The sequence below is a fragment of the Lycium ferocissimum genome, chromosome 7, assembly GCF_029784015.1.
Source record: "Lycium ferocissimum isolate CSIRO_LF1 chromosome 7, AGI_CSIRO_Lferr_CH_V1, whole genome shotgun sequence".
Classification (NCBI taxonomy): Eukaryota; Viridiplantae; Streptophyta; class Magnoliopsida; order Solanales; family Solanaceae; genus Lycium; species Lycium ferocissimum.
Genome location: NC_081348.1, coordinates 39,593,656 through 39,616,964, shown reverse-complemented (window position 1 = coordinate 39,616,964; position 23,309 = coordinate 39,593,656). Strand labels below are relative to the sequence as shown.

Sequence of the window (23,309 nt, the reverse complement as noted above, 5' to 3'; positions counted from 1 at the left end):
ATGAATCATGATTCTTGAGATGTTATGAGTGGAATCTTGTTGTAAATGATACAAATGATGTTAAGGAAGTATTATATGAGAACGAGTACGGTGTTATGCCATAGCTATAGTCATGAATCATTTTGGTAGGGAATTGTGGGAATTGGATAATGTCGAACTTGACGAAGTTATTGATTATGATATTATGAATGTTGTTATTGATGTTTGGGAGTTGTTATATCATATGGAGGAAGTTGTAGAAACAAAGGAAATCTTTTCCGATTTTTATTAGCTTTAGCTTAAGCTTGAGTGTATTATCGAGTATCTAATCTTAGCACGAATTCTCTTAAATGTAGAATCGCTTCGGCTTCGAAGGAACCGTTTAGTCGATAGAGTTAAGGAGACAAAGAGGTATGTAAGGCTAACCCTTCTTTCTAAAGGCATGTTTTCCTCATTTTGCGCCTATACGAGATATTTATGCTACTCCTATTCCTATAAATGTTGTAAGCTCACGATCCTCGAGATTCTCTTGATATTGTTGACAATGTTTCTCGTGATGATAATGATAACGATTATGATGACAAGGTGAACTCTAGGGATGCCATCTAAGATCTTCGAAACGTTTGATTCCTAGAAATGTTAGAATGTTCATGACTTTCGATATTTTGAAATACCCCCGGTGAAAGTTCTTCAAAGTGATGATGATAATAACGATGATAATAATAGTAATAATGGCAAGGATGATGATGATGTTGACATGACTTAAGCACACCTATGTGTATATATATATATATAAGTATGTATGGTTATTGCATAAAACCGAGCTTGTATGGCCGGGTACGATATCTAACGCGCGCGCGCGCTGCGGGGGTACGGATGACAACGAGCCTTGGTAGGGCCGGTACGGATAACAACGAGCCTTGGTAGGGCCGGATACGTATAACGCTAAGCTTTATTATGGTGGGTACGTAAGATCCGAACCTTTTAATGGTCGAGTATGATACTACTATATGTATAAATGTATGAAATGGAAGTTTCCCATTAGAAAGAGGATAAGTAAATTTAACGAACGTCGCTAGAGGTATACCTAGCTCTTTCATTTCATAACTCGTCCATCTTATGCTATTTCTTATGCTTTCATTATGTTATTGATCATGCTTTACATACTCAGTACATTATTCGTACGAACTCTCCCTTGCATCCACGGGGCGGCAAAGAGTGTTTGCAAACCAACAAAAACACGCGCGCGCATATGAACTGTTTTTGGTACTTGCGAAAAGTTATCTAGGAGTTTGATGTTGTAGGATGTTCCGAGTGCTATCGGTTGGATTGGTAAACTCCGTTCGGTTCGGAGTGATGCCGCGTCGGAGTATTCTGTGAGAAAACATAGTGAACTATGACCGTGATTATGAGAATTAAAGTTCATATACATTATGGGTATGTTGTGGTCTGTCCCGACTTGGGTTTTGATGTCATATCTTATGTTAGAGACTTTTGCGAACAAGGAGAAGTCATGTATACGATCGTCGGCAGTCCTTTCTTTCTATAAGCATGAACGGTATATAAGCGATGTATCATTATACGTTACATTACGAGTTTCGCTTGATTGAGAAAAACGAAGAATGTTTTTGAAAAGCTTTCACCATGCGTTTCGTCTCATGATTTAAGAGTCCGGTGAGACTATGAGTATAACGAGAACCGGCGGGTTCGCTATTTCTAGTAGGGGTCGGGTGCCCGTAGATATCGTACTTACATATATCACGATTGGGGTGTGACATTATGTTGTACAGGGCAAAGTGTTGGCTAGTCATGAATGTGTGGGCATACTACAAGAGATGGAGTTAGGAACGGCGATATTCAAGACAAGGTGGGAGTGGCCTCTGTGGTGGACAAGATGAGAGAAGTGAGGCTAAGGTGGTTTGGACTTATGAAAAGGAGATGCTCTGATGCCCCAATGAGGAGGTGTGAGAGGTTGACTATGGTGGGTTTTGAGGGGAGGTAATGGCAGGCCGAAGAAGTACGTATGTGAGAGGTGAGTAGATAGAACACAGAGCAAATGCAGCTTATCAAGAACATGACCCTAGATACGAGGTTATGGAGATCAAGTATTAGGGTAGAAGTTTATTAGGCAGTCAGGCATTGTCTAATTTCCCTTATTTGTATTATTATTATTATTATTATTATTATTATTATTATTATTATTATTATTATCATCATCTTATGCTTCGACTTGATTATTACATGTTATTTCCTTTGCTTTGGTTATCGTGTTATATGTTGTTGCTACTGTTTTTTTCTCTACTGTATCATACGTGTTTTGATATGTGTTACTTGAATCGAAGATCTATTGGAAACAACCTCTCTACCTTCACAAAGTAGGTGTAAAGTTGTGTACAATTCCCTCCTTCCCAAACTCCACTTGTGAGATTACATTAGGTGTGTTGTTGTTGTTGTTGTTGCTGCGATTCTTCTTATATTAATATGGTGAAAAAATACATTTAAAAATATTAATCAAAATTCAAATAGTTTGACTCTCGAAAAATAAAGCACGACAAGTATGTTGAAATAGAGGGAGTACTAATTTAAAATCGCATACTAATTTAAAATCGCATTGTGTCACAACGATAATATTATCGTCTTATCTTTTGTTTTTTTTTTTAAAAAAAAAAAAAACAGAAAAGCAAAAAAGAGAGATAATATAGTTACATATGTGCCTGGGACCTAAGCCAACTAAGCTGAAAATGGTTTGAAAGGTCTTAGCTTGCTCTTTCTAATGCGTCAGCTAACTTTAAAAAATGATACGTATTGAGTTGGGGTTCAATCATACACTTTACCAGGGGCAGAGCCAGTAAGGGCTCAGGAGTAACCCCTTCAGTAAAAAATTACACTGTATATATAAGGTGAAAATTATTCTTTTTGTGTATATATAGTAGACGTTGAATCCCCTTGGCTTTTTCGTTTGTCTGCTTCTTTATATTTTTAAACCCTCTTTGTTAAAATCCTGGCTATATCACTGCTCATCACTATTATTTTTTATGATTGTCACCAAAAACTGTCGAAGTAATAAATCTGGTTAGAGTTGAATCGCTTAATATAAGGATAAAAAAACTGCCTCTGTGTCAAAAGCGGTAGGGTTAAACAAACAACCAGCTCGATGCAACAAGTAGCCCAACGCATCAAAATAACGTGTCTAATGAGTTATGACTGTAGTGGCAACGAGGAGAGTGACGCTTAAACAGCTTAGGATATATGAAAATAAATTGCAGTTTTGCTATAGATATCTCAAGTCATGTTGTTAGTTACTCAAATACAATTTTAATTAGACGGCAACCAATATATTAACAATAAATGAGTTTTTCAACTTTAAAAACTGAATGTAAGACGCGGGGCTCGATTGGTTGGCGTGGAGCTACTTCATAATGGAGGTTTGGGTTGAAACCTCCCCGCCACACTGCGCAGGATTTGCGCCGGTTGAGCACGTCGCACCAGGCAGTTCTTGAAGTGCGTCTACTCTTGTGTGGTTTGCGAGCTACATTGCACGCAAAATTTGGGTTTACCCCGCGCGCTTGTAGAAAAGAATGCTGTGCGGGTTCTCATGTCATTAAAAAAAAAAAAAAAAAACTGAATGTAAGAAAGAGGAAAAACTAAAGGTGAAGCATAAAAATGATTTCTTATGTTGTACTGAAAGAGGAAAAACTAAAGGTGAAAGATAACAATGATTTCTTATTTTGTACTAAGAAGTAAAATTTAGTAATTTTATATGTCCATTTTTTTATCATCTCAAATTTGCACGGACTAAGGAAATTCACTTCGCTTCTAATCCTACCAAACCAGTACTGGAACTTCCATTTCAAAAATGAATAAAGGACAAGGTTCGAAATACGACTGCTAATGTGTTACTATTTTGGTATGATTTTGGATATTGATTCCTTAATTTTTTTTAAAAGTACAGTTGCAAAATTACAGAAAAAAAATAATTAAAAAATGATCTTTTAGTTTTGTTTTAGCCCCTCTCGAGGAACCAAACCAAAGGCAAGTGTTTGGATATTGCATGTGCAGGGTAGTTTCCGTTTGATAACGTGAAAACATTTGGTTTTAGGATTTTAATTTAGGGAAAAGTGTAAAAAATGTCCCTATACTTTGGGAAAAGGGCTAAAAATATCCTTATTACAAATTTGGGTAAAAAATACTCCTCCCGCCATTAAAAATTTTCAAATATACTCCTGTCATAACAGAAATCCCATCATAACTAAACCCGCTCCATTTAAACTCGACCAAACTAAATAAAAAACGCATATGGTTACCCGTTCTTGTGCCTAGTGGCTCCAGATGCAGGACTAGAGAACAAGTTGGTCGCATATGATTTTTTTATGCAGTTGGGTCGGGTTTAAATGGAGAGGGTCTAAAAATGAAATCGGGTTATTTTGGGGATTTCCGTTAAGATAAGAGTATATTTGAAAACTTTAATGATGGCAGGGGTATTTTTGACCCAAATTTGAAGCGAGTGATATTTTTGAATTTCTCTTTTCCCAAAGTAGAGGGGCATTTTTGACCTTTTTCCTATAATTTATTGTGATAACGGATTTTGGATGATTCTTTTGTCCATGTGTTGGGTAATGTAAAGCTAATCATTTACAATTTGAACAAAAATCTTATACATTTTAATTAAATATTAAGATTTCATTACCAGAAGACTTCTTTTATAAGAAAAAAAAATGATATTTGCTGAAACTTAAATTGAAATTGATATCGTGACTGCATTTGGTTTTTATTGTTTGTGTGATTTCGTAAGTTTCTTAATTAACATCTAATCCAAATATCGAACTAGATGTAAATTTTCCTTACATAGTCCAAAACATGTGACGATGTTGGTGTGATGGTTGGAGTCTTGGAGATAACAATTAGCAACTTCTTCTTATTTTTGATTATGTGAAGATAACTGTGCGATTGGTCTTGACGGTCTTGTATACACATGCACTATAGTATAATCTTAAACTCAAAAACTTGGAGATATTGACGCTATTATTAATATTAAATTAAACTAATTCTTTCGCGGTAGCTTACATTATTTAGCTTCTTAATCCTATCAAGTCAGAGCTTCACGAATTGCACTCTGCTTCACTGAAAATCCTTAATGATCACATCACTCTAAAGAATATATCACAAAACCCAGCCAAACTTAGCTAACATTTACATTAGGTTGCTAACCAGCATGTGTCAATTTTTTCACTGGTTGTGATTTCATTCTAGCATAATAATTCCATCGGAATAATCTTTCAACTAGTAGGTGAAAAAAATAAAGAGTTTAGATAATTACTGTACTATTTTTTTGGACAAACTTTAATATGAATCCTGTCGCATACAAGAACAATTGCAGCACTCATTCATGGTTAGTTTTTGTCATCCTCAAGTATGTAGGAGTTGAACAAAACGTAACAGTTTTAAAGGTTAATTGTCGAAAATTATTGTTCAAGGGATTATCCGTAGCAAACAACAATGAAATAGTAACCAAACTCTCAATTTGTATTGATAGGAACTAATTCAATTACAATAGCTAATAATTAAACTGATGCTTGAATGATAAGAGTTATAATTGAAGTGCTGAAAGTAAGATAGCTAGGGATGCTAGAAAAGGAGATGTGATACTATAACATAGAAGGGAGATGAGGGATAACCGACTCTGCAAGCTGCAACATAATAAGCACCTAATTTGTTCTATAAGTCGATATTTATCAACCTGAATCCCGAATATAGCCACTTAATTCGATGTTGGATTGATGGAAAACTTTATACAGTCCATACAAGACCGCAAGTAAATCATTAGACATAGATATAAATTTAGAAGAATAGTAAGGACACTTGTAAGAATCGATTAAATGAAGTCATGATCTTCTAAGTCTTGTTACTTTCTTTTTGATACTTCTCCTAATGAGCCAGAAATGAAAAGAATTCAGTACCAATATATAGAATGTCATACCCTATTTTAACCTAAGTCAAAATAGTTTACAACATCCCGGTAATTCCGGGGTTATTTAAAGTTAAGAGTCGCCACCTAATTATTTACGGTGAATTAGGGCACCTAAGGTTGTTTAGAGTAATTATCTAAAGTTGATTTTAAAAGTCTGCGAAACCAAATGATTCTAGGTACGGGTTCAACTAACCTAGAGGGAAGGTATTAGGCATCCTCTAAGTTCCATTAATAATGGTTAATCCGACCAGACTTAAATCTAATTAGGCTAAGTGTGAATGTAATATTATAGAAAATAAAATAGTTTGTAAATGTTGTCAAGGTTATAGAAATATAGTGATGCTATTAAAATAAGATTTATAGAAAATTATAAATAGAAGAAAGTGAGATTTATGCAATGTTTTAATAAATATTTGATATAATTCAAGTGGCGAGGTATTAATTGATTTTTGTATTTCTAGTAGTATAAACAAAATAGCCGATGAGAGTTTTCTTTATTATTATTAACCATACTTAAAAATACGCATATTGACTCAAAACTTGGAAAGTTATTTATAAAATATACTTGAATTTATACTTGCGTGTTTGGTGATGTTTTGAAATTAAGATAATAAGCATAAAATATAACTCCTTTAATTCAAAATATGCTATTTAAAGATCAATTATTTTGAAAATAAATATTAAAGCATTATAAATAACTCTAATATGTAAAAGGAAGAAAATGAAGCTTATGGAATTAATTATTGGTTTTCTTTAAATTAACTACTCATTATCAAAACTAAATCCCACTAAATTTCCTATGATTCATCTAATGCTAAGAGTTCAAAATGAAGCAATTTTTTTTTTTTTTTTGGTCAAATGAAACTTTTATTCAACCAAGTATCAATTCTGTACAGATAGCTCTGTTTGGACTCTAGAGCTATTCCAGTTACTTCCTAACTATTACAGTGTAAATTAGCTAAGCCTATACAGGATAACTATTCAAACTATGCAGCATTCTACTCCATTTACTCTGATTCTGTCCTCTGCTATGCAACTGCAAAATAATATCCCTGATGAGTTGCACATTTGATCTAGCCTTAGCTTGAAACCTCCTTGCATTTCTTTCAACCCATATAGTGTATACGGTAGCAGTTGCTATGAATCCCAATATGTTTGCTCGTGGCCTGTTGTTGTTGACAGCCTTTGAGAGCCAACCAATTTCTTCCGCCCAGGTCCCTATCCTTCTTTGTAGTCCCACCCAGTGGAGCAGAGTATGCCATACAAATCGTGAGTACCTGCAGCCAAAGAAGAGGTGCTCCATTGTTTCTACTTCTAGTGTGTTGCACAACACACAGCTCTGAGACACTTGTACTCCCCACTTACATCCGTCAATACGTAGCCAATCGATTTTGCAATCGCTAGCCAACAACAACCGGTGCCTAGGGAGAGCACCTTTAGACTGTACCAAATTCCTCCATGGAACTCTAGGAAGCTGAGGAATAAAGGAGAAATAAGCTTGCTTAATACTGAACCTTCCTCCAACTGAGAACTGTGCCAGGTGAGTGATTGGATCAGTGTTAGGAAACCATTTCCTAGCATCAAATATCTTCCTAACAAGCCAACAAGCTTGTTTAGGAGTTACAAGATCAGCCAGATTCCTTGTCTTTATATAGAAGCTATGAATCCACTGTACCCAGAGTGTGTCCTTCTTATGAGATAGGGACCACAGCAATTTGCATATTGCTGCCTTATTCCATTGCTCAAAATTTATGATGTTGAGTCCCCCCGCTGCCTTTGGCAAGCACATGTTATCCCAAGCAACAAGAGCCTTTCTGGAGCTTTCATTGCTTCCTGTCCAAAGGAAGACTCTACAAGCAGTGGTCACCATTTATAACCTTCGCGGTAAGGAACACCTGAGCCCAATAAGTTTGCATTTCAAAAATGACACTTTTGATGAGTTGTAATCTACCACTGTATGAGAGTAACTTGGAGGACCAGCATCTTATCCTTGCAATAATTTTCTCAACTAGTGGCATACATTGTTGGATGGTTAGTTTCCTTGAGGACAGGGGAACTCCTAAATATTTAAAGGGGATTTCACCCAATGTAAACCTCATTTCCTGAAGGATCTGATCTCTAAACTCATCCGTAACTCCAGCAACATAGAAAGAACTTTTGTCTAGGTTAGCCTGTAGTCCTGAGACAGAGGAGAAGTGTTCAAAAGCCTTCATCATTAATTGTATGGATCCCTTGTCTGCCCTGCAGCACATGATTAAGTCATCGGCAAAACAAATGTGGACCAGTTCCTGCCTTGAGCATTTTGGATGGTAATTAAAGTTAGGGTCATATCTCAGTTGTTTAAGGGACCTATTTAGATATTCCATGACAAGGACAAATAAGTAAGGTGACATAGGGTCACCCTGTCTGAGGCCTTTTTTTGCTTGGAACCTCTCAGTCAGCCCACCATTAATCACCAAGGAATAGCTTACAGTGGTAACACATGTTATAACCCACTCCACCATTCTGTTAGGAAGCCCAAATTCGATAAGAACCATTTTAAGAAATCCCCACTCCACAGAATCATACGCTTTTCTTATATCTATCTTCATGAAACATCTTGGTGACACATGCTTTTGCCCATAGCCCTTTACTAGCTACATTGCTACAACTACATTATCAAGTATGTTCCGTCCTTCTATAAACGCCCGATTGAGAAGGCCCCACTCAAGTAGTCTACCACGCGCCTTCAACTCGCCACGATCTTAGCAATGAGCTTGTATATAGTGGAGCAACAAGCTATTGGTCTAAATTCTTTAACAAAATTTGGGGTGGTTACCTTAGGTACTAACGTGACAGTTGTGCAATTTATACTCCTAAGCAACCTTCCATTCTCAAAGAATTGTAAAATAGCATCTGTGACCTCTTCTCCTATTACAGGCCAAAATTCTTTGAAGAATTCTGCTGGGAATCCATCCACTCCCGGTGACTTATCACAGGGCAAGCTATGCAATGTATTAAGTATCACTTCTCTGGTGACAGGCACTAGCAGCTGCCTTTGTTGCTCAGGTGTTAAGCATGGTCCATCCCTGGCAATGCTGGGGTCAAGACAGGGTAATTCAGCTGCAGATGTACCCAGCAGTTGCTTGAAGAAAGTAACAAATTCCTGGTGGATCAAGGCAGGGTCAGTAATCCTTACACCTTGTTCATCACAAATGGAGGCTATTCTGTTTCTCGTCTGCCTGGCCTTGAGGTGTGCATGAAAGAATTTAGTGTTAGAATCCCCATGTGCAATCCAGGTTGCCCTTGACTTTTTTCTCAGCATTTGTTCATAAATGGCATCCCATTTATGGAGTTGTAGCAGTATATCTCTCTCAGTATTGATCAAGGATGCATCAAACATGTTGGTTCTTAGGTTTCCTTGAACCTCCAGTAACTGCTCCCTTAGATTTTTTATTCTAGTCTCCAGAGATGACATTTCCTTGTTCAATTTCCTGGCTTGTGTTCCAATTGTTGTGAGCTTCTTCCAAACTCTGAACATAGTGTGACCAGCTATGTTCTGGTTCCAGACCTGGCTGACTAGCTCTATAAACCTCGCCTGCTTAAGAAGCACATTCAGTAATCTAAATGGCCTAGTACATGGTTGGTAAGGTTTGAAGTGTTTATGATAATAGGGGAGTGATCCGAGCATTCTGGGCTGCCAAACAGTGCTTCGAGTGAACCATAGTGCTGGAACCATTGTGGATTGCCTAACACCCAGTCAATTCTGCTGTAGATCCTGTCTGTAGCTTCTCTCTTATTACACCAAGAGTAGTCACATCCACTTCTAGGTAGATGCCCCACCCCCAAGTCTTCTATACACTCAAGAAAATCTTGAATTTCAGTTAGGTAGACTGGTGCTCCATTCAACCTATCATGGACTGATAATCCAGTGTTGAAGTCACCTAATATGAGCCAAGGTTCCACCATATTTGTATGTAGCCTTCTCAGGTGTGTCCATATATCCTTCCTTCCAGAATTTGTGTTTAATCCATAGACAAAAGTCATATAAGCCTTAAATGTTGACCCTTTGTCTTCAACATAGCAATGGACTGATTGTGTTTGAGCTTCTAGCATTGTCAGCTGTACATTTTGATGTTTCCAGCAGAGCGCATCCTTCCATTTGGTTCTACATTGTAATCAACACAGCAAGTCCATTCAGTTCCCAAATACTTCCTCGCTTTATCAGCCTAATTTCCACCGCTTTGATTTTAGTTTCTAGGCAGCCCAAGAGATCTATCTTATTTCTAAGCAGAAATGATCTCAATTCTTTCTGCTTATAGGGCTGATTTAGCCCTCTTATATTCCAAGAACATAGTATCATGGGGGTTATGAAAGGGCTGCTTAGGACCCTGTAGAACATTGCTACTCTCAACAAAGCCAAATTCATGTAAAGTCTGCCCTGTTAGGCTCGATGTTGCATTTTGTGTTTCACGGGTTGTTGTGACTTTCTCACTCGGTTGTTTCTCTTTGTTCCTTGCCTTGCTAGTTACTGTTTGAACCTTATTTCCAAGTGCGTCCTCCTTTTTCCCTTTCTCAATTGGGATGGCAACCTCAGGTGGAAATTCAGGCATGGAAGAGTCAGCTTGGACATTTGGTGCATCTTTAGTTTGCCATTGTGTTAGTACTTGTTTGCTCCTTCTAGCTGGTGCACAAATCCCCGTGTACTTTATCGGCCTTGCAAGAATGCCGTTCACCGGACATTTCTGTGTAACATGTCCAAGACACATACATTCCTGGCAGTATTCTGGCCACCATTCATAGTCTAATAACTGAGTTCTATATTTACCATGTGCTTCCTCAATTAGCATCTGCTCAGGTAAAGGTTGTGTAACATCCAATTCTATCAGTATTCTAGCGTAGGACAATCGTTCCTCTTCAGCAGTTAGTCTATCTGTGCAAACAGGGTTACCAATGAAGCTTGCTATTCGACCAAGATTCTCAGTAGACCAGTACTCAACAGGTAAGTTTGGAAATATCACCCACAGCGGCATTTGTCTAATCGATTCCGTCTCCATCCGGAAGCTAGTAGTCCATTTGTTTGAGCACCATAGGTCGATAGTCAAATGTATATGGCCCATATTGAAGAACATTCATCTTATCCTGCTCATTTGCAAATTTAAAGATGTAGTATCCCTCCTCGTGTAAGAACACTCTTGGCGTTTCAACAAAATTCCATATGGCATAGACAAACTTAAGCATCTATTTAAACGGAGGGTTTTTGCCAACGACATAGCCAATTAGAGCACTATCCCACTTCCTTTTCTGTGCTTCCAGTTCCGATAGGTTCAGTTTAACAACCTTATTGCCATCCTTCAGTACCGGTGGAAAGTAGTTAAGTTTCTTACCTCGATTTGGGGCTCGATTATTAGGTCGGGCCTCATTATTAGAAGCGACTGCAGTATCAGCTGAGAAAGTGAGCTTTCTCGCTGCTTGATTTGCCCCTATTTCAGGTTCGATGTCTACTGTGGCATCTGGGGTCACCGTCGCCGGTGGAAGCTGATGTCTTAGCGAAACTCCTTTGGTCGGAGCCTGTTGTACCTTAGATGAACTCGCCTCCGTCAACCATTGTCCCAACTGTATCGGATCAAGGTCTTGAGGTACTCCGGTCTCTGGTGTCACCACTCTCTTGGTTCCTTCCGGTTGTGCTACTGGTGGATTATGTTGTGTGGTCACCACCGTTCCTTTTTGGTTTGAGATCTGCGCCTTAGGGTTCCGTTTCCGGGCCATTTGTCGTGATTGGCGTATGTTAGCAAGCGTAGCTTAACATGCGCCGAGAGCTTTTATTTCCGGGCCCTACTGTGTCATATTATCTTCTCTTTTTTTCATTATAAAATGATAAACTCTGTAAAAAACAACATAAGTTAAATGCAATAAAGTAAAATAGAGGCACAATAAATTAGAAGGCGAAATATGATTCAAACGGGCTCAGCCCATTTTGAATGTTGTTGTCCGCTGCTGTTGTCGCTGTTCATTGGGCTTCAGCCCAGATTTTTTGTTTCTATTTGTGTTGCGGACGGATCTGACATGGAAGATGACCCGAGGATATTATGTTGGGCTTTTAGCCCAACGTCGAATGCGGGAGATGAGCGAGTCCCTCGGACTCGTATGCGGTGGTCGTGCAAAAAAAAAAAAAAGGAAAAGATAAGGATTAGTATACGAGGACTTTCGGGACCTATACTTTAAATACATAAAAAGAAAAGCAACCAAATTAGGAAGAAAACAGTAGACTAACTGGGCAGTAGACAACACAGAGCAGAGCAGTTAAAGGAAAATAGGTGCAGGCCCGAGAACATGTCTTTGAGTAATAACACATACAAACAATAAGTTTTCATTCCTATTTAACGTATTCAGATGTGAAGTCCTAACAAACCATTATGAGACCATAAAGATTCCCCTTCCCAAATGGCAGATAAGAATGAAAATAAACATATGTCATGCCCAAGATATACACACAGATTCATAGTTTTGGAAACTAGCTCAACTTAAGGAAAACGCAAACATTCGTACTCACGGTAAATCCAATGCCGAACCCAACCAATCTAGTACTCTTATTGAGACACATACGAGGGTAGCAATAAGCAAAGAACAGAGAATCCTCATTTATATTAGAATATCTTCGGAAATTAAGTGAAACATGTTACAAAACCTGAAAGGTACTCTTTTAACATGGCTGTAACTACAGCAGTTCGTATCCACAAATAAAGCAGAAAGAAAGGGGTCAAAATGCAACACTCATGGACCAACATAAAGCAGCGGAATGGTTAGAGGGCAGCAGCAATTTCAACCCCAAAACGCAACGACAAAATGGCTAAAGTACACCTAACTGAGCTAATTCATGATTGGCTAGTTTAATCTAACCTGGACGCGTTCTCAAGACCAACATTTAAATAATTTGAACTAAAGAACCCGACTAGATCGAAACATGCTCAGTCAACAGGACAAGTTTTCATTTTTTTAAAAATGCCGCTTAGGCTAACACAAATGCGCTGTACCGGCTGAACTGAAATTAGCATAGAAATACGGATAACTTGAATAGCATATCAGACTTAAGTTAACATAAACCTATTTACCCGTACTAAACTAATGTAGATAGATACAGGCGCTACATCGATTCATGTATATAGTTGCTAAAGAAAAGGGAAGAAAGAATGTAAACAAATATCACAAATAGTCCAGACAAACCTGAAACAATCCTGAATTCAATCACTTAACTCATATTTGGACTTAAATGCATATAAAACAGAGTCGAGCAATCGATCGATAGCATGAAGTGACAACAAAACCCGTAAAACAAAAATGAAGACGTTAAGAGAATTATAGAAACTGGGATACTTGAAGAAGAGAAACCGAAGGGGAGGAAGTCTTTGAAGATATGATTCAAATAAAACTTAGCCCATACTTTGAATTAATCCTCCAAAACTAATTCATCATTTTTTGAATAGACAGCGTAACACGCTTTGTAAATGGTTTATACTCTGCAAGCTCGATGAAAGAATAAATAAACTCAGTAAAGGCACACAAGACATAGGCATTCACGTAAAATCGAAACGACACTACGACTAACTCGTATTCTTGTGAAATTAGACAAACTAAAACTTAACCCACATTCTAGAATCTACATAAAACAAACTAATAAATGTGACAAACTGAACTGCAGCGAAAAAAAGATGAGCTATTAACGCTGAGAAATCTCTATGATCAAGAAATTAAAATTGATTAACATCTAATTAAAAGGTGGAATTTACAAACAACAAACATGAACGCACAGAGATGCTTAAAATAAACAGAAATGGCGTCGAATTTTACCTCTTGTGGGTGCAATGAACTGGGACAGGATCACGAATCTACTCTTGTAGCGACATATTCAAAACCCAGATCGGACGCGAAAGTTTATGTAGGAGACCACGTTCAAGACGCAAGTAAAATAATTTTTTTTCAATTGTGTAAAACCTTAGGGGTAAACTAGGATCCAGAAAAATCTCCCCCCTTCGGCTGTGGATTTAGAGACGTATTTATAGGGGTAGAAAAAAATGGCTATGGTTTTTGTTAGGCGGGAATTTGAAAATGGATTCAAACTTGAATCAAAGTGGACCGTTCAAAGCGATGGTCACGGTTTGAATGAATCGGTAAAGCTTTTGATTTTCCGCATAAAAGTCGATTTTTTTAAAGACTATTTTGGCCTCTTTTGTTGATTTATCCCGATGATGAAAGAGAGGATATTATTGTACCAAAATGGTGTAACAAATTACCGTTCGTGGCTAAAGATGGGGAAAGGTTTATCCGAAAATGGAGAGGAGGAGAAAGAGAGCTTGGTTTTCACTTAAAATAGAAAAGAGAGCAAGCATGGCGTTGCAAAAATGGAACGTTTTCAAATCGCCATCGATGGAGAAAAATGGAGCTTGTGTGGAAAGAGGAAAGGAGAGAGAGAGAGACGGCGTTTGAGAAAGAGAAATAGATTAGGCCGAAGGTTTTTGTTTTGTCACATTTCATTTGGGGCCGGATCGGGTAAAACGTGGGTCGGATCGGGTCGGATGAATTGATGGATAATGGGCTTGATCATTTGGGCTATTAAATTTAATATATGGGCTAGTTGTTTGGGATCAGATGTTGGTTGAAAATGTGGGTCTTTCCTCCTCCATTTAATCACTTTTGGGCTTTTAATTTAACAACTAGTGCAATATATGTGAAGATAAATAATAATTAGTATGTATAAAGTAAAAATTTAATAAAGTAGAATTAATTTAACGAGAACAAAATCCTAAAATGAAGCGATGACGAAATATTTGCGATAAAGTAATACTAGTAAAAAATAGTGAAAATGGAGGCGGTGGTATTAATAGTAGTAGACATAAAAATAACAAATAAAAATATTTAGCTCGTTAGTAAATTTAAAAGCTTGGGAAATAAATTGGAATAAAGGAAGGAAAATTGAGTAGCACAACATAGAATAGTGAGACAACTCTTCGGAAGAGACATAACTCTTCAAAACTTTTCAGAAGAGGTGTAACTTTTTAGTTATGAACCCATTAATTATAATTGAAGAATTAATTAGGTTTTTACGCATACAAAATCCATACTTTATAACATAAGATTTATCTATTTAGGCCATAAAATTAATATTTTATTAAATCAGAAAAATGAGCATCTTTAATTGATAGCATATCTATGTATAATTATATTAAATATGTGAATCCACTTAATAAAGAATTTCTAATAGAATTGCTTTGTCAATATTGGTCCAGGCCATTCATTCGTAAGTCATGACATTGTCGATTCAATTTAAGATTAAGGGAATAAAGTGAAATTTACTTTCTAAAGAGACACGTCACCTTTTCCCTTGTTTCTGTTTGTTTTTCAAATTTAGATTTATTCAAATTGATTATATAACTTTTTTCATTATTAAAACATTAACATATTATAATAAATCGCTTTCTCATTTTTCAGTTCTAAATCTCCGCTTATTACGAATACTGTCGTGCAATAATATTTTTTATGTGATTTATAGTGTCGCACTGTCATGTATATAAAAGTAATTTATTTTATTTTATTTTATTCTTTTCTTCTTATTTCTACTGTTGGTTTCCCATTCAATTTTGCATCCATACAAGTCAGTGAATGATAGCTTATTTTCTAATTAACGGACATTCTATTTTTCATTGGTCAAGATTAGTATCTAGAGAATCATTTTATGTAAAATACTGACAATAACAAATTTCTTACCAAAATGGTGTATAGTGTGTGACGGTTGGGATTCCTCTATTCTGGTTCGTGTTAGAGTCCTAATAATGGAAAATATCTTATTAGAAGTGCTATCTCAAAATGGTCCATGCAAACACGCCATTTAAATATGACTAATTAGGCTCCAATATAAATATTGAACACCCGAAAAAAAACCCAAAAATAAAATAAAAAATTCTTTCTTTTGCTTCAAGACAAATCAAAGTTGGAAAAAGCAAAAAGTATAAAGAAAACCTGTGGGCTCATAAAAATATCTTTAAAATTTCCACACACACAGTATGTCATAAAAATATCCCAGAAAGAACCCCACTTATATAACAGGCCGCCGCATCATACGTTTCCATTTTAAGACCGCCAATCTGATCAAAAATCACACGCAAACACAATCCATAAACGGCCACGATTCACCTGTCACTAATCCAATCATCATCGACAAGTAACATTATCTACCTTCGTGTAGAAAAAGTATTAGAAAAATATCTCATCCTTATCCATTCCCAATTCTTTCTGACTTCTCGTTTCTCTTTATAAATTTATTATCTTAACTCATCCTCTATTTATAGATCCTTAAGTTTGTTTTAATTTATTGAGCAATTTGATGATATCTTATTTGGGTTTTAACACAAAAGAAAATGTTACATTCAGTGACTCTCAATTCTTTATCTTCTTCATGTCTTGTTGGAGCTAATAATGAGCTTCATTCTTCAAGATTTGATGTAAATTCATCAAGAATTCGTTGTTGTTCAAGGACTCATGCTTATATACCAAAGCTTGAACCTTTTAGCAGAACCAAGTTTGATAGAGTTGTTAAAGATCCACCTTTGATTGAAAAATCTGAAAATGAACTTGCAGGTATATATGTCCAGATCTTCTTTATTTGTACCTGTATTTTCTTGGTTCTTACGTTTCCTTCGCTTGTTGTAAGATAGTATTAGATTTATTATTAGAGACGAATTATTTATGGGTTCCCACGGAGATCTCAATTTATTACTTACACTAACTAATAATAACTGTTGGATACATGTCATATATATATATATGTATCTTCCAGTTAAAAGTTACTGAGTTCACGTAAATCCGTAATCAACCTCTAGATCTGCCCCGCCCCTGATTATTTATTCATGAATCTTCAAATTTTCTCCTTCCTGTAGAAGAATGTTCTTTTACAAGAAAACAGATTTGCTTTAAATAATTAAAGAACAGTTTTGCATGTAACTATGATTGGGGTTGAATAGTTTTTATTGTATATTGTTTAATACGATTAATTAATTAAATTTGTGATTTATTCTAGTTTGTGTAGTTTTTAAATCCATGTCCATATTCACATAAAAAAACTGGGATGGTGGGATGAGCTTGCTTTTTTGGTTGTTAAAGTAAGCTTTTTTCTGCTTTGTTGAATTGCTAATGGGCTGTGTGTATGGTAATTTGCAGATTATTGTTCTGTTTTAGAAGGGGATGATTCCTATAGCTGTTGGCAGGCCTATTTTGAACTCAAAGATCTTGAAGTAAGTTCTTTATCAGCAGGCCTTCATATGTTCTTGAAATAAAATTCTGCAGCATTCTTATTTGCCAGAGACATGCTATTGTACTTATTATATGTGTTGTTACATATTAAGCTCTTGGTTCTAACAGATTAATTAACTCATGTTTAGAGATTTGGCTCTTTGGATAATGACTTGCATTAATGTCAACATAACTTGATGGTGTACCTGTTAATCAGCTACTGGTGCACATAACTTAAACTCAAGGTTAAATATTTCCTAGGAACTTTGACGTAAAAGCTAATGAAAAAGAGCAACCAAGGGTGTGGTTTAGTGGTTAGTGAAGTGGGTTGAGAACCATGAGGTTTCAAGTTCAAATCCTAGAGGCAATTACACTTGGTTCAAGTGATTTGTTCTCATCTGTCAGGCCTGGGTGGACAGAGTTACCCCCTACACCTGCTGGTGAGATATGGATGTAGTAGCAGGTAACCCGTGTTATTAGTCAAGGTGCGGGTAAGGTAAAAAAAATAAAAAAGGGCTTATGAAAACGAGTTGACCAAAATCTGTTTTCATTGTGTGGGTATACCAGAAAAAGTAAGCTAACAATTCTATCTGAATTGGATTCTTAAGTCAGAAATGCCCATCAAACCTATTAGTACGGCTTGATCTTTTTGTAAATCCAGTTTAAGTGATCTATTGTCCGAATATTGTGATGATCTTAAGTATGTAATTGTAGCACCTGCCAACTCTGTTATTGAATTGAATTTTTATTTTGTTTCCAGGAAAAAGCACCTAAGGAGGAGATAGAGAGGCTAATACTTCAAGCAGGGGGAGTAAAGACTCTCATTGGCTGCTTACATGGAGTTATAGACATGCACAAAGACAAAAAGGAAAGCAAAGAATCAGCCAAAGCTGTGAATCTTGAGGCGAAAATGGAAAGACATTGTCCTATACCTGATGGATTGCCAAGGTCAAGAGAAGAGCTTGAGGAAGAGGAGAAAGCTAGAATGCCAGATTCACCCTTTACCAAAATGCTCAGAGCCAGAGGAACACACGCTGTTTGGGACTCAACTAGAATTGACTACTGATATGGAGCTTCATAAAAAGCATGTTGTTTGAGCTTCAAAATAATAAGGTCAAGGAATGGAGTTGAATGGTGTATTATCTTGGCCAATGTGGTAAAAATTTCTGGTGATGTAATGTTGAGCCTGTGGGGATGTTATCACGTATTTTTGTTAGTGTTAGCATAAAATAGTGTGCTTTTATGGGTAGGTTAGGACTTGCCATTTGTTCTGAATGTAAATATGGTTTGGTTTTGGGAAATTCTAATATCAGTGAAGTTTCTGCATACCCTTTGATGTCTTTTTCCTCAATGGTGTTACAACCCTCCCTTTCTTTCAGTTTGCTATTCCTACTAGACCTAGTTAAAGAGATGGGTACATGTTAATGACCTGGTCAAATCATTAAGCACCTTAACTGTTTCTAAGTAGGTGTCTGACCATGAAAATCAAATATTTTTTACTCTATTTGGAATTTTGAAGTTGGAGTTGAAGATGGAGTTGTGTTATGTTATAGTTTTTAGAAAGATAACTAGAATTTTAAAGCAAAAAAAAAACTAAAAAAATATTTGGTTATTTGAATGTATATAAAAGTTCTTAATAAATAAAAATAAGATTTTAGGTGTTTTTCAAATTTAAATACAATTTCAAGTTGTATTTGGAATTTTAAGTAATTTGTGTTATTTATAATTATTTTTTCAAACGTTATTTTTTCAAAGAAAGTGAAATAGCTTTTTCGGAGAAAAAGGTGAAAATTCATAGAGGCTAAACAAACATTAACGGTTTGGAATTAAAAAATCAAACGTTATTTTTCCAAAGTGAAATAATTTTTCGGGAAAAAGTGAAAAATTCTCATGGCCAAACGGTCCCAAGTTCCTAACTTGAGTATATTGGGTTAGCTGAACGCTGTCAAATGTGAAAAGCACTGAAAAATGAGCTATTAGATCAAGTTCAGGTTCAAGTGTACACAAAAATGACCGGCATACTGAGTGCACGAACATCCCCATCGCGTTTAAAGGCCAACTTTATCTCAAATTCCAATTTTCTAGTAAACAAGCTGCAACCTAAGGCGGCATGATTACTTTGAATAGCATAAGCCTATTTTTGTTTGAATACGAACTGAACTTACACATTGTGTAGAAAACTCATTAACATTACTAGATTGTAAGTCTTCTTGGTGCTTAGAGAACTTCCCTAACGTGAATACATCCAGTTCCACTGTCATTTACATCAGCCTCTGCCTATTTCACAAAAGCCACTTAATCAGTAGTTTGTATCATTTAACTGCGGAACTAAGAATTAGCAAGACATGTAATGGAGGATTATTTTGTGGAGAGATTTTGTATTGTCATCTAACTGAATGTGCCAAGGATACTCGAAGAACTATCAATGGAAGAACTGGAGTCGGAGCAAGCCAATGCATTGTGAAAACTTTAAGTGATAATATGCAGCAATTATTTACTAGCATAAAGAAAATAAAATATGTTTATAAATAAAACTCCATTTGTTTCAAACGTTAAAAAGAACAAGTGTAATTGGTGATTTTCCATGCTAGTAGGTAAAGGATGGATAAAAAGACTACCTCTGTTCATTCATTTCTTAATTCCAAGAAACTCAGCAAACCGTTAAAATGTGTGAGAGTTTATTTTGACCATCCAAATTCTGCGGTGCTCAAAATTCACTAATAGCTTATCAACCGTTAATTTTCCTTCCTTTGCCTCCATATAATAGCCTCCATTTTCCTTTGTCGAATATATTATCAAAAGCAGCCTTGGGCCTTACCCAGGTGGACTTGAAAAACATGGTGGCCTTAGGTTGCTTTCTCTTTTTCCTTGTATCATTCTGTTCCATTTCTCCATCATCTTTTGCATTATCTGATGTTGAGGCCGCTTCTATTGCCCGTCGCCAGCTTTTAGGTGACAATAATGGCGAGCTTCCGGATACATACGAGTATGAGATGACCATTAACATGACATTCGCGAATGCCAGGTTGAAGAAAGCATATGTTGCTCTTCAGGCATGGAAGAAAGCTATTTACTCTGATCCAACAAACTTCACGGCTAATTGGGAGGGTACAAATGTTTGTGCCTATAATGGAGTCTTTTGTGACCGCGCTCTTGATGATCCCAACATCTCTGTTGTTGCGGGAATTGATCTTAACCATGCAGACATAGCGGGACACCTTCCTGTGGAACTTGGCCTCTTGGCTGATGTTAGTCTCATCCATATTAACTCTAATCGGTTTTGTGGAATCGTTCCCAAGAGCGTTAAAAATCTTACGCTTTTGGATGAGATTGATTTCAGCAACAATCGTTTTGTGGGGCCATTCCCGGATGTTGTGCTCGAGTTGCCTAAACTCAAATACCTTGATCTGAGGTTCAACAACTTTGAAGGTCAAGTGCCTAGCACGCTATTTGAGAAGAATCTTGATGCCATATTTATCAACAATAACCGATTCCATTCCACCATCCCCGAAAGCTTGGGCAATTCTAATGCTTCCGTGGTGGTATTGGCGAATAACAAATTCTATGGTTGCATCCCACATAGTATTGGTAAAATGGGCACGCTAGATGAGCTTGTACTGACAAACAATGAACTCTCTGGTTGTTTGCCTGAAGAAATTACTAAGCTTACGAGCCTAACAGTGTTTGATATCAGCGGAAATAAGTTCGTTGGATCCTTACCTAAGGATTTGAAATCCATGCAGAAAGTTGAAGTCTTTGACATTGCATCCAACAAGTTCATGGGAAATGTTCCAAAGAACCTTTGTACCTTGCCCAGTTTGGCGAAATTCACATTCTCTAAGAACTACTTCGAGAGCAAGGATCAAACATGTATGCCATCCAATGATCTTGAGATAGATGATAATGAAAATTGTTTGGCGGGAAAATCAGATCAAAAGACGGAGAAGGAGTGTTTCCCGGTTGTGAGCAACCCTATTGATTGCAGTAAAGGTCATTGTGGATTTGGACCGGAAGGGCAGAGTCCAAAAGGTCCACACAAAGAAACCCCTTCAACACCTAAACAATCTCCACCAAAACACGTGAAAACTCCTCCAAAACCATCAGCACCAAAACCAAAGCCTCCTCCAAAGCCAGTGGCCTCACCTCCCCCGCCTGTCGCATCTCCACCACCACTGGTCGCCTCACCTCCTCCACCACCAAAAGCCTTACCTCCACCCATCGCATCACCTCTACCTCCAGTCCACTCTCCACCACCTCCGGTAGCATCTCCTCCACCTCCGGTTCATTTACCACCACCACCAGTGGCCTCATCTCCACCTCCAGTCTACTCACCACCACCACCGGTAGCCTCACCTCCACCTCCGGTCCACTCACCTCCACCTGATCCACTCACCACCACCTCCAGTACCCTCTCTACCACCACCAGTTACCTCACCTCCACCTCCAATCCACTCACCACCACCTCCGGTAGCGTCACCTCCACCTCCAGTCCACTCACCACCACCTCCGGTAGCGTCACCACCACCTCCAGTCCACTCACCACCACCACCGGTTGCCTCACCTCCACCTTCACCGCCACCTCCAGTAGCATCACCACCGCCTCCGGTTCACTCACCACCACCACCTGTGGCCTCACCTCCACCTGCTAAATCACCACCACCACCAGCTCCAATAATTTCTCCACCTCCACCTACTTTTGAGGATGTTGCTCTTCCTCCAAATTTGGGCTCGCTATACGCCTCACCACCACCACCAATTTTCCAAGGGTACTAAGAGGGTGATCGTTCTTATTTTCAATGGCACAAAAAACTAGTTAAAAGAATGTGTACTAATCAATCTGTAAACACGCATGATAATTGAAGAATTCTTTTACATAGTCAATGTACACTGAAAATTGGAAATTTCTTATTAGATGTGCTGATTGGATAAAACACCATGCAATTTCAACATAGTTTTGTGTACTTTTTTTTTTTTTTTTGACTATTTCCAGCATTTAGATACTAGTATCAATTACTATATCTTAAAACTGCTGTTGCATTTCATTTGTTGGTTACAAAACATCCGCTGGAACTTTATAAGATCGGTCTTCCCTTTGGAATTGCGTCAAATTTAAAAATAATCACGATTTTCTTAAATTCGATAGAATATTGGAATAACCACCAGGTAACTAAAGCAATAGAGAGAGAGAGAGATTCATGATTCGACATTAGAAAATCATCAAATAACTGAAGCAGAGAGAGATATGATCCAAATGTGACATCAATTTATCAATCTTAGAAAATGTACTCGTTAGATTTACCTTTGAAATGACTAGATGTAACGAACAATAGTGGTAGGTACAAATAAAGGAGATGCAATAATTAAATCAGTGTCTTTTATGGGTACCATAAAAAGGTAAACGCCATGGAGTTCAAAAGATTTGAAAGTGTTAAAATTGTGAAGAAGTAAAGTTGATTTTTTGGAGGTACCAAAAATCCTAGATATTTAGTAAGGGATCTAGAATAGTCTAGTGTAGGATTTTGGATAATTATCTTAAAGAAAAATTTAGACATTCTAGAGTAGTGTTAGAAGATAAGACTAACTAGATATTTTGTAGATATATCTAGATAATTCTATCTAGAACCATCCCTAGACAAGTATAAATAGGGGTGGCCTTGAACATTTGTAATCAACCCAAGTTAACCCAACACAACCCAATTGAAAGTAATACAAGCAAATTCAAGAAAACCTTTCTTCCATAACCAAGTTCTCCTTTCTATAGCTTCCTCTTCTTTAGTTGAATCTTCCGATCTTAGTAACGATCTTGGGCTAGCAGAAGGTTTCTCCGATTTACTTTTCTTCTGCTATATTTCTCTACATGATATCAGAGCCATAGCCATACGTGGGCTTCTGAATTTTGTTTCAAGATCGGGTTAGTGGTAGATTCAACTGGTTTTTCTAAATGGATTTGAGCATTCGTGTTAATGGATTGGGGATGGAGTTGTTGAATCAGTCCAATTACAAGGTATGGAAGACATGTATGGAGTCATACCTTGTTGTTAAGGATCTGTGGGATGTTGTTAATGTGAGTAGCACAAATCCTCCTATTGACGCACCGAAA

The 23,309-nt window shown here is 37.1% G+C and overlaps 2 protein-coding genes and 1 pseudogene across 2 annotated transcripts; 2 read left to right on the top strand and 1 right to left on the bottom strand.

Annotated features, from left to right (window-relative positions):
- Window positions 1-6,911: 6,911 nt before the first annotated feature.
- On the bottom strand, window positions 6,912-8,484 carry LOC132062204 (uncharacterized). Its single transcript, XM_059454823.1, has 2 exons — window positions 7,899-8,484; window positions 6,912-7,780 (listed from the first exon to the last, which is right to left on the bottom strand). The coding sequence occupies exons 1-2, from the start codon at window positions 8,482-8,484 to the stop codon at window positions 6,912-6,914; spliced, it is 1,455 nt and encodes a 484-aa protein (XP_059310806.1).
- A 7,773-nt stretch (window positions 8,485-16,257) lies between these two features.
- LOC132064947 (CCG-binding protein 1) lies at window positions 16,258-18,533 on the top strand. The gene is made up of 3 exons (XM_059458121.1): window positions 16,258-16,558; window positions 17,138-17,211; window positions 17,970-18,533. The coding sequence occupies exons 1-3, from the start codon at window positions 16,339-16,341 to the stop codon at window positions 18,273-18,275; spliced, it is 600 nt and encodes a 199-aa protein (XP_059314104.1). The 5' UTR covers window positions 16,258-16,338; the 3' UTR covers window positions 18,276-18,533.
- Window positions 18,534-19,995: 1,462 nt separating this feature from the next.
- LOC132064946 (pollen-specific leucine-rich repeat extensin-like protein 3) lies at window positions 19,996-22,280 on the top strand (annotated as a pseudogene).
- The last annotated feature ends 1,029 nt before the right edge of the window (window positions 22,281-23,309 follow it).